Raw genomic sequence first — 12,199 nt, 5'->3', positions numbered from 1 at the left:
GATGCAAACAGCAGCTCTGTTCCTACAGTTCACTGAAACATGAGTATCTTTGTACCTGTTTAGCTGTGGGTTTTGCCTCTGTGTTGCACATGCTGAAGGAGTTGCTGCCTTTTTCATATGTACAATAATGTCTTGTCCATGCACAACCCAAAGGCCCTGAAACACACACCAGATGTGCATAAGTGATATTCTTGCTTGGCAAAACATTGTCAGTTGCAGCTCCCATGCTCTAAAAATTGAATAAATAAATGAATATTTATCCCCCCACCAAATAGTACAAAATGTACTTTACAAACAACAAAATGCATTTACAATAACACAATATATTATAGATATGCAATCAAATAATAGATTACAACAAACTCAGTTTTCCTATTTTAATTTGTTAAATCACCTAGAAATAGTTTATATACAGTATATATACACATTTATAGAATAATTTGCAATATTTATTTCAAATGTTTAATTGTTTTTTTATTTATTTAATATGTATTTATACCTTTTATTTCTTTACTGTGACCATTTCATATGCTTGGATTTTAAAATCTATTATTTTAAAAATTATATTATACATCATGTTGTTTTTTGAACTAACTGTGTATTGTGTATCCATCCACCAGAGGGCAATGTTATTCCTTCCTAGACCAGGTCATTCACTGTCTTATCTGAAATTCTATAATCTAATTCTAATGTAATCTAACTGTTTACATGTGGAGAGCAATTTCATTCTGGCATTTCCTCTGCACCATGAAGGAACAGGAAAAACACAGGATAAGACCAAAGTGAGGTCACTTAAGGAAGATAAAAATGAAGACGCATAATAACTCTAGACTATATATATATATTTTAATTTTTTTTAAGTGTCTGGTATGGAAGGTCATAGACTGTCTGTCCTTCTGTTTGTTCATTCTTAGTGTCTGAAAGCTTGTAACACTCACGTTTCTCCTGGACATAGAGGTAGCCTTCCATTGTCCACTGGCCTGGGGGCTTCTGGTCTTGATCTGCAGATCGAACTCTGTTCATCAGCTTCTCTACTTCTTGCTTTGTGCTCAGAAAGTTGTTTCTTGTCTTCATCCAACAAATAAAAACACATGTACACAAACAAGCAACTGCCATTTTAGAATAGCCAATTATATTTAATTACATTTAAAACCAGACATGAGACGAAAATAAGTATATAGTAATAGACATTTACAGCGTACCGACATGCATAGGAAAGAGGAGCTCTGTTGCAAAAGATAGTGATTTTACCATAGTGCATGATTCATAATACACCGATACAACACTGCAATTAGTAGCAAGTTAAAATCATGTGGTTGCTTCAGCAAATACATTTTTTTTTGACGTTTTTTTGCTTGCTAACTCAATTGGTTAGGTTAGTTTAAGCATTACTTCTAAAAGTGATAGAGCATTAAAATGTTAGCGCCACTCATCACACATTTCAATTCCATACTACCACTTTTATGTACAAAAACCAGTATAATAAAACATTGACGGATTCATGTTCATCTACTTTGGATAAAACTGAATGCTATTTTAGTGCAATTTCTCTTTGATACTTCTTTTTTATGTCTTCCAAAATTACGTATTTTTTAAGCATAATCTTTTTTCACACTGATACTGTACATTGGTATGGAAAAATTATTTTGTGTGTTTATACACACACACACACACACACACACACACACACACACACACACACACGCACAATCAACTTTAGTACTTGTTTCTTAGTGTCTTCAAATGAACATCATCTTTGTTTATTTGTAAAACTTTAAGCATGCTCTCTTCAAAACAAATTCTCATCAAAATTCAATAGTTTTAGGTAGTTATGGGAAAAGAAATCATCTTTTTTATTTGCCATAAATTACACCATTTTCGAAGAATGACCTGAAATCACATTCGAGTAATACAGCTGCCATCTAACAGGGGACAATGCTCTTAAAATCGCAGAAAGACTGAAAAGCATTTTCCTCAGACAGATTGCTATTGCTTGTGTTGGTTTAAAAGTGAAATCTCATTACAGTTATAAGCCGTGAACCAAACAGCTATGAAATGAATCAAAAAGCAAAAATTGATTTGAAAATTGGACAAAAAGAGAAAATCACAGAGGATACTTGACAATACTTGATTCTGATTGGTCAGTCACAACATTAAAAGATCTAATGTTTCCTGATAACGACTGACGTCAATACCAATGCTGTATAACTTCTGTTATCTGAAGCTGACACTGCTTTTATCTCACATAACAACACAGACTCATAATCTCTTGTTCTATTCAGATACAAATAGTGCAATTTTTTTGTGCCATTTAGCATTTGTATTGAAAATTAAGTGAGCAATAATAGTACTGCAGTACTTTTATACTGCTCTCCTAGTTGCCAGAATGATTGTTTTGTGCACTGTAACGGATTTTAAACTATTTTCAACTCAAAATCAATATTTCACGTCTAGGTAATTATTTATTCGGTGAAAAGTCATGAAATAAGTAGTTTGTTTTGGCTCTGGAACTGTTTTCGTTGTGGAAGCTTAACAAATGAGCTAATAAAATATTTCAACTCAAATCAATATTTCGTTTCCTATTATTTACTTATGTGGCAAGTAGCTACATAATAAGCTGGATAATATATATACAGCTGGTTGTTCTCGCAAAATAAAACCCCTCTGGGTGATAAAACATCTGTCCTGATCCGTCATTCCAGGTTTTTTTTTTTTTTAACAACCAGCTGGATATGCTTCAGCCTTGACTTAAGGTACACCTAACCATGAATTATCATATATACAGTTTATATTCAGTTATGTATATACCAAGTGCATTCAAATTGTCTTCCACAGTTTGTTGGAAAGAAATGGCTTCATATCCTTCTTTTGTCCTCTACAGTACTTACATCTCAGGCAAATACTTCACAGTGAATTATCAATGCCACTCCTACAATAGAAAAGGTGCTTTTCCTGCGGGAGTGGAATACTGTTAAAGCTAATGTCTCACGCTTTCGCAGCAGCATTATTTCAGCGCATATATGCCGCAGTGCTGACATAGTGCTGCAGTACAGGTCTTTTGTGCTTTAGAACAAGATGAAATTTTGTGACACCACATCAGCTTTGAGTTTACAGTGACAGTCAGAGGTTAAAGGTCACAGAACCCAGACACAGAGATGCTGACGAGCAGCAGGAAGTGGTTTATTATAGGCCAATATCGATCAAAGGCAAACAGAGCATGCAAACAGAGGGCAAAATGGATGCAAAACTTTTTTATATGTGCCAGGCATTACATCATGTGGCTTTATACATATTTTCAAAAGTAAAAACCCTTTTTTTTCGATCAAAAGGAGGCTACTGTAATTGAAAAAGTGAAGCTGGATGACTCACAAGAGATCTGTACTTACATTCTGCAGGTTAAACTGTAGCTGTTGTTTGTAGGGCTCAAATTCGTGGGCCAGCTCATAACCCTCATGGTAGAATGTGAACAGACCCTGAAGGAAGGCCAAGAGCTGCAACCCCAGGAAGATAGAAATACAGCAAGATGTAAAGAAGTTTCCATCATATGCTTGTTGCACAACATATCCATCTTGTCCTCTTTCTCAGTGCAAACAGGCATTTCACAATGTCTTGTGTCCGTTTGTAAATTCTGAAGTTTTCACGTAATGGCTCATTCAAAAACCTAATATGTCTTGCACGCAGTTAAACGCAATGTTCTCTACAATCTTGTCTAAAACTGCATTCTTCCTCGTTGAAATTTAAGACAGGGATAAATAAATAAATATTAATTTTGTGAAATGTGTGAAAATGTACACTCACTTGATATGAAGACTGCCCAATAAAACCCCCATGTTTAATTTTACATGGAGCGGGTCGCCTCATGGGGGCAGCCATGCTGAGATCACATGACAAGCCAAATACTACTTGCTTTATCTTTGTAAATCATTCTATTATTGGATATTTTTGCTGACAAATATAAATGAATACAGTATCATAGGTAATCGAAAATGTTTCTACATCCACACCACTAGGTGTCAGACTTAGGGAAGGGTAGAAATCATACCATCTGATTTTTGAGAAAGAAATAAAAACCCTACAATCTCAAATTATTAAAAAGACATTTACTTAATATACTAAATTAATAATTGAATAACTGAAGAAAAAAAAATGTTGTTGCACAGACCTGATGTAGCCACATTGTAAAGAATACATTTTCAAATCTGTATGTAAAAATTGTTTCCGGCTCATGTTTTACAAGAAAATACCAGTCCTTCTATTTCAAAATTTCACGCTTAAATCAATGTGTTACTTGATATTTTTTGAAATTATTTGTGACATTTAAAAACAATTTCTGAGTGAAAATGGTTTCAAAGTCATTTTCTTCAGTGTACGGTGAGTTATGACTAATGTCCCATCTATTAATCATTACAGTTATCCCAGCTCTTTTATACTCAAAGCCTGTGCAAAGATTTGACTTTCTGATAGTGACTTAGATAGCAGAAGACTTCAAAGATGCTGATGTCACACCCCGAATTTTGAGAGCAGACCAGACTGCGGTGCTTCTGGGAGATTAACAGCATTGTTTTTTTCAACGCCAGGTGATAAACACTGGATGCTCCTCTAAATCTATACCTCACATTCTCTGGCTCACTTTACTGCTCACACTTTTGCATATAAATATGCTTAATGCAGAAACGAGTCATGCAAATTCTGTGCACTGATGTAATATGTGAGGTCCAGCTGTTGTGTATTTCACGCGATCTGTCTGCTGAGCGGAGATTTAGATGCTAAACATGAAAAGAGCTGAAAAAAAAAGAACAGTAAGAGGTCTTCCTCTCAAACGTTCAGTTATTGTTTTATCTTTAAGAGGAAGGATCAATTTTGCTTCAGATTCTGCAATAATTTCTGATTTTCATTTCCGTTTGGATTGAATTTCAATTGATTTTTTTTTACTGACCAGTACATGTTAGGTTCACCCAAAAAGGTCTCACTGTTTTTTTTTTTTTTTGCTTTTCCGTGGAATTCAATGGCAACCAAAACTGTTTGGTTAGCAACATCCTTCAAAATACCTTGTCTTCAACAGATGAAGAAAGTCATACAGGTTTGCAACCATATGATGGTGAATTATTTGGGAGAACTGTACCTTTAATAGCAGCTCAGGGGTATTGTGGGACAGGAAATGAGAGCTGAGTTTTGTAATTTGGCATGATAAGACATTGAGATTATGACTCCAGTGGTCATAAACTGTCCAGCTACTTCCTGTTAGTTACAAAACCATTAACTGACCAGATGGCTTGATTCTTATTTGCAGCACGCTGCATGATGGGCATCGGATTTATTTTGCAGGATACACATTTGTCTATACGTTTTGTGGTTGTGTGCGTAAGAGTGTGTATTTGTGTCTAAATATAAAAGGGAATTTAATGTATCACAAAGATCTTACCGGCTCAACAAATTCAAATTTCTTCTTCTCTTGAACCTCCTGGATTTTGAAGACGTATGCTAGAGAGGCGTCATAAAAGAGTTGCCTTTCCTTATCAATCTGAGCGTCAGCCTGCAAACGAACAAAGAGCACTGTTACCCTAGAGATGGACAGAAAGTTATGGCTGCCAGGCTTGTTTGCTCAATTGGACGTGTCTGGGCTTTGGTTAATGGATACATGTGAGAATTTCTGGCTCGGCTTTGTGGGAATCTGTGTAACAACAAGCTAAACAAGCGCAACTGAACAGCACAAAAGAAAAAAGCAGGAAGTGAAGCTTTTAAACGCTTGTTTTTTAAAGGATTAGTCATCAAAAAATGGAAATGCTGTCATTATTTACTCATCCCCAAGTTGTTCCAGACCCATGTCTTTCTTTCTTCTATAAAACGCAAAAGGAAAAATTCAAGCTTTCAAGTTGCAAAAAGAACACAAAGTAGTTCACATGTCTCGTGTGTCATTATTAATTGGTTCCCAGTCATTATAATTGCACGGAATGAGCAGAATATACATTATTTAAATTCTCCTTTTATGTTTAACAAAAGAAAACAAGTCATACAGGTTTGAGATGACCATAAAGCATACATTTTTATGTAAGTACATTTATAAATAATTACATCACCACCAATGTTGCCATTAAAAAAGAGAATATTATTGTAAGATATGTACATTATTGCATATGCTAATTGTTTTGTTTATCAAGAAAAATTAAACAGAATATTGAATGGTTGTCTTTCTTGCATATATTTAACCATTTAAACTTGATTGCGTCTAGTGCACTGCCTCAGAACTAAGACTAAAACCTAAACCTGACTTCACTGTAAATCTTTTGATGCCATGTAAGCACTGGTATTTCCTTCAGAAAATACAAATCTAGCCTTATCTGTTGAACGATTCACCTCTTGGAGAGCGGATTCTTTTTTTCTGGTCGACAGGTTGAGATGTTTTTCCAGTGAGGAGTAGTACTTTTCCGCCTCCTTGTCAAATTTCTTCTTCCCCTCCTATGGAAAACAAATGGTTACAGGCATTATATTAGTATATTTAAATAAGATGAAAGTCAGCTGCTAAACTGTAAAATTGCCAGAGATGTCAATTACCCAAAACTACTGAACAATGGTTAACAAATAACACAAAGACGTTTTAGTGTTTAGTTTTTAGCGAATTAAGTCGGTCACACAGATGTTCTATCAGAGCATCCACAGAATCACTTTAACTCTGAACATGACAACAACAAAGTGTGCCTGTGATCTTCCTGTCAGACCATTAGGTGACGCTCTAATACTTTCTCACACAAACCCACTCCTGTCTCCCAATGAGATATGCAGTTACTGTTATAGAAACAGTTTAGCCCATAATTGATACATTGCAAGTAAATAAATATATTGTTAATTAAATGAAATGACATAATCCACGCATAAAGATGATTCTATACTATATCATATATAGTTACAAGATGAGATTAATCTTTTTCCAATCTCAGCAGACAGAGAAGAGCCAATCACACAAAACTCTTGAAAATATACACAATCGCATTCACTGGCATTTGAATGCAGCTCTGAAATATCATCTAAAGTCTGTGGGTCAGTTATTATTAAGATTATATTCCCTGACAGATGCATCTGCTGACTCATTAATGGCACAAGTAGTACATCATGTACCCTCTGATAGACAGACTTCTGTGGAAATGCAGTAAAGATAAAAATAAAAGTTAAGAAAACAACCAAAAATGTTCTAAAGTTTGAGCCAAGTGAATCAAATTACAGGAACACAAATTCACAAAGCATGCTCAGTGTCATGGGTATTAAAAGTCAAGTTGGTAGTTGTTGTTTTGTCATAATAGAGTGACTTTTAAAAGGCCGTTGATGCAGAAATGCTGTTTTGGCAGTACAATAGTATAGTTACACCGTTGACCAACAGGGTATAACTGGACTATGACACCCTGCTATACCCTGACCACTTGGCTGTGTCCAAAGGTTTAAAAATGCTGCATATGCACGTCCAAATCCAATGATCATGTGACATCTTGTCTACTGAGATACCCTCATCAGATTTTTGTAAATGTAATAATTAAATATTTACTAAGTTATCACCAAAGCTATCTCTATTTTATTGTAGATCATTAATAAACCACACAACTGTGGTCTTGAACTTCATACTGACACCTATCAGCATGGAGGCACCACTGCACAAAACTACACTTATAACCGATGCACATTTTATAGGCTAGCTTTAGATGAAGAGTAACAGATGTGAATGATGAAGAGGAGAATTCTGAATTTAAAATTCAGACATCCATCTGCTTCTTCCATTGCCGGTCACAACTCACAAGATAACTAACTTCACGAGAGGAGATTTCCACACAAGAGAATCCACAACACTGAACCCTTCAAAAGGCCCTGACTCCATTCAGTCTGTTTTCACACCTGAGTTGTCTTGCCTGAGGCCTTTCACGCAGCGATGCAGTATGGGGATTCTACAGCTATCGCTATATTCAAAGGTCATATGTAAATTTAAAAGTGCTCTATTTCTTTGCAGCAGCTCAAGTGCTGTTCCGAGTGGGAGCATGGGAAATTACAGAGGATTCTTTTGGACCGCTGTCAAAACACGAAAGCTGGTTTGTTTGAGGGCCAGGGTTAATGCATGAGCTCCATATATGTGATCCCAATATTTTTTTAAGCACCTCAATACAATTTCTATCAAAAAATGTGCAAATAATTCCAAATATGGAAGCACATATTCGGAAGAAAAGATATACAGAGAAACATGCATCCTGAGCACAGTATACTGCGAAAACAACATATTATGAAAACTGCTGTAGTTGTAGTTATAGACCGGCATGCAGTGAAAGGAGACGACTAGTAAAACTTGAGCTTGTGTGTGTTTTCAATCCCATGGTCCCTCCATTAACCCTTGACTCCATATAACGGCAACTAATATGATGTAGCTAAACAGTGCGCTTGAACAATCTCACCACCACACAACGTCAGTGATGAAATAATAACAGTCCTGCATCTACCGCATTTCCAAATTCCTGACAGCAATCAATAAATAATTTCAAGACTGTGTCTTTAGACGCTTCCTCTTTTATGTCCAGAAAAAGAGAGAAAATTGTTTCAGAGGAAACCGTAGTGTCTATATCTGACTCCAAATGGCAGTTAAATAATAAAACATTATATAAATACATTAGAACGTGTCTCGACAGCCAACAAATTTCCCCTCGGGTTTGTTTGCTTTATATGAGAGGATGACAGAGGGATATAATATACTGGATCTTTTGGCTTGATGACATTCTTTTTGTGATATTAATACTGCAAAAACTTGACTGAATGAAACGCAGATTCTCTCTCTCCAACGCAAAGATTCTGAGAGAGGGATAATCAGAGACAGAGGAAAATAGGTGAATTAACTAGCTTGAAATGTATTGGTATTGCCCCATTACTGTCTTAATTCTCTATAACCACTCACAATAGACGTTAAAAAGCTTCAAAACAGCCCAAAGAAACAAGCCAGAGGCCCACACGAAATCTCTACACAATTCATTCGTGTTTATTTATTCCAAACATGATGGAAAATTTGATAAGAATTCATGCCATAAAAAGACTGTAATACTAAAACGTCTACAAATAACTTCAGAGCTTGTTTATAAGTAGGTCTATGCAGTATCTGCATTCAGAATCTAGATGAAAAAGTGGAAGTCTGCAAAACTGATTTGAATAGAGTGAAATGTGAAACAGAGTACAATGCAAAAAGGTTTCACTTTTTTTTTTTTTTATAATTTAATGCATGTAGGTTGATTTAGCTATATTGAATAATATTTTTGACTTTAATTTAAACTTGGTTAATTAGCTGTCACCATTTTTAGGTTACCATTTTCTTCAGTGTATCAAAAGAAACTAGAAATACAAATTGATAATTAAGATGTATTTTAAACGTTTTAATGATGTGCAGTCATCTGAGATGAAAAATCTTTTTTTTTTTTACCAGTAGTAGGTCATGGGGCAGCCATGTTGAGTTCACATGACAAGGTAATCTACTAATAATTCCATAATGCAACAACAGCAATAGATAGAACAAAAGGTAAAATGACTGACTTGACTGTCAACACAAAACAGCACATTTCACACATTTGGCATAAACATACTATAACTTTTCTGAAGGACTTTGCAGTTTCATTCATATCGGTAGCAAACTATGGTTCGTAGTTCCACAACCAAGTTTGGAAAACGAACCAAACTCTGGTGGCAATGAACATGGGTGTGCACCAAAAGTGTTAGTAATAAAAGCATTCCAAACAACATAGGGGATAAACAGAACTTGCAAATTCATATTTAATATCTCTGGAAATGTGATGCTTCTAAAGAAACAGAATCAATGCAGGGCTACCCATAAGGCACTGAGATTTGCTACCCACTGTGATCCTCTTCTGTTGCTCCAGCAGGGTCTCCGCTGACCAACAGGGCTTTGTTTCAGACTTTCAACAATTTACTGCCGTCCTCTACTGGGATGACCTCACGTGACCTGTGTTCACGGGGGCAGTGTGAACTGCAGCCAGGTTAAAGACCGCTGTGCAACGGATGGGGCTCTGCATGACAGACGGACTTCAGACCCCCCACAGAGTGACAAAAAAGCCAGGCAGACAAACATATGTGCATGAGTGCACACACACACATCCTCACAGAGAATCCTGGAGCCTGCGGAGCCACCTGGCCAGACAGGCTGATGGCACCAATTTTGAGCGATCACTGCCTCAGATGCTGACAGCTCCAAGGGGAAACAACCCAACACCCCCAGGGGTGCACTGGCTCTTACAGCCCAGGCTCTTACTCTTTATTCTTTCTCTCTTCTGCTTTTAGAAGACATTAGCCAATATTCAAATTTCTGAGTTTGGAACCAAATCTAAACAACTGTGATGGAATGTCCTGCCATTATTTATTACATTCTGATATGAGTTCAGTGAATAAATATGAAAGGATAAACTTACTAAACACCAGAAGAGGAGAGAAGAGAGAGAGAAAGGACTGAGACAATATGAGAGAACAGGACAATATGAGTGAAGGAGACAAGAATACAAGATGAGAAGGAAGGCAGAGACTGGAGAAAATGAGATGATGAGATGAAATGAGATGAAAAAAATAAAGATACAATAAAAGAGGAGAGTAGAGGGGATGAGAAAAAACAAACAAGATATGACCAGATGAGAGAATAAAACAGACAAATTGAGACATGAGAAGTAGAGAGGAGAGGAGAAGAGAGGAGACATGAAAAGATTGATGAGACAAGATGAAGAGAAAAGAAAAGAAAAGAAAAGAAAAGAAGAAAACAAATTAAGATGATATAAAAAGAAAAGAGGAGAGGAGATGAAAAAGACAATATAAGATCAGAAGGGAAGAGACAAATTGAGACAAGTAGAGAAAAGAGGAGACAAAAAAGAGTGATGAGACAAGACAAAAGAAGAGAAAGGAAAAGAAGAAGCAAACTGAGATAATAGAAGAAATGACAAGAAAAGAACAGAGCAGATGAGATGAGAGTAAAACACAGAACAACAGTAAAGTAGATGACTAAAACTAAGAATGTAGGAGAGGAGACAATACAAGTTGAGAGACAATAAAAGAATAGACAAACTAAGACAAGATGAGCAGTGAAAACAAAATGAGATGAAGGGAAGAGAGAAGATGACAAGATTAGACAGGAGAGGAGGAGATAAGATAAGAAGAGACTAGATAAGATAAGAAGAGACAAAAGGAAAGGACAAAATGAGGAGACAAGACGAGAAGAAGACGAGGTAATGACAAGGGAAAGACAAAAAACAGAGAAGAGGATTTGATACAAAATGAGAGGATAAGAGAAAAGAAACTGAGCTGAGAAGTGAAAACGAGACGAGACAAGGAGCAGAGAAGATGAGAAAAGACGAGATAAGGGACAAGAACAGAGGAGAGGAGACAAACTAAGATAGGATGAGAAAAGAGAAAAGAAAGAAGAGATTAGCCAAACACAAGACGAAGACAGGAAAAGAGTAGAGGACACAACACAAGAAGAGAGAGGAAGAGAAAAGAGCTGAAATTGGAAAAGAGAAGAGAAATGAGATTAGACAATGTGAGAGAACACGTAAAAATAAAGCTTCCAAAAGGTGGTTTTCACACATTGGTGCCATAAAAGAACCAGTTTTGGTTCCCCAAAGAACCTTTCAGTGAACAGTTCTTAAAATAACAGTTTTTTTTTCTTAGTGTGAAGAACATCTTAATAATCTAAAGAACTATTTTCAGCTGTAAAGACCCTTTTGTGGAAAGACAAGCTTCCATGGTTGGTAAAGGTTCTATGTGGAACTATTGATAATATTGTTAATAAAGAAACTTTACTTTTAAGACTGAAGAAGAGAGGAAAAGATGAGACAAAATAAGAATAAAATAGGTAATATCTAGATATAAATTCATAGATATTAAGAGAAGAATGAGGATGGAGGTAGGTGTTGTTGTCTTAGTCCTGTGCTGTTCTCTAGAGCACTGGGGATCATAATTAGCTGTGACATCCTCAGCATCTTCACACAACACTTCAGTTAAACTCATTAAGGTCTAATCAGTCCTTTGTTACCTGATAAGAGCAGGTGGGACATTACATGTGCCTGAGCAGTCAGCGGAAAACAACTGAAGCTCTACCGGTGCAGTGCATTGCTCTTGAAAATAGAAAATAAAACGCTATTTTTTCGGCAAATTGTCACACGGTTAATTGCGAACATAGTCTGGCGAT

The 12,199-nt window shown here is 36.1% G+C and overlaps 1 protein-coding gene across 1 annotated transcript in view; it reads right to left on the bottom strand.

The window, feature by feature from the left end:
• The window catches only part of LOC132101275 (rho GTPase-activating protein 42-like), a 111,127-nt gene that overhangs the window by 21,445 nt on the left and 77,483 nt on the right, over nt 1–12,199 (bottom strand). Inside the window, exons 5-9 of the mRNA XM_059506096.1 lie at nt 6,355–6,456; nt 5,423–5,533; nt 3,387–3,491; nt 939–1,068; nt 56–156 (exon numbers count right to left, since the gene is read on the bottom strand). Coding sequence (XP_059362079.1) covers nt 56–156; nt 939–1,068; nt 3,387–3,491; nt 5,423–5,533; nt 6,355–6,456 — 549 coding nt within the window. The remainder of the gene's footprint in view (nt 1–55; nt 157–938; nt 1,069–3,386; nt 3,492–5,422; nt 5,534–6,354; nt 6,457–12,199) is intronic.

Source organism: Carassius carassius, chromosome 23 (genome assembly GCF_963082965.1).
Source record: "Carassius carassius chromosome 23, fCarCar2.1, whole genome shotgun sequence".
NCBI classification, from domain to species: Eukaryota; Metazoa; Chordata; class Actinopteri; order Cypriniformes; family Cyprinidae; genus Carassius; species Carassius carassius.
Note: the sequence above shows the minus strand (reverse complement) of the source record. Positions and strands in the feature narration are given on the sequence as shown.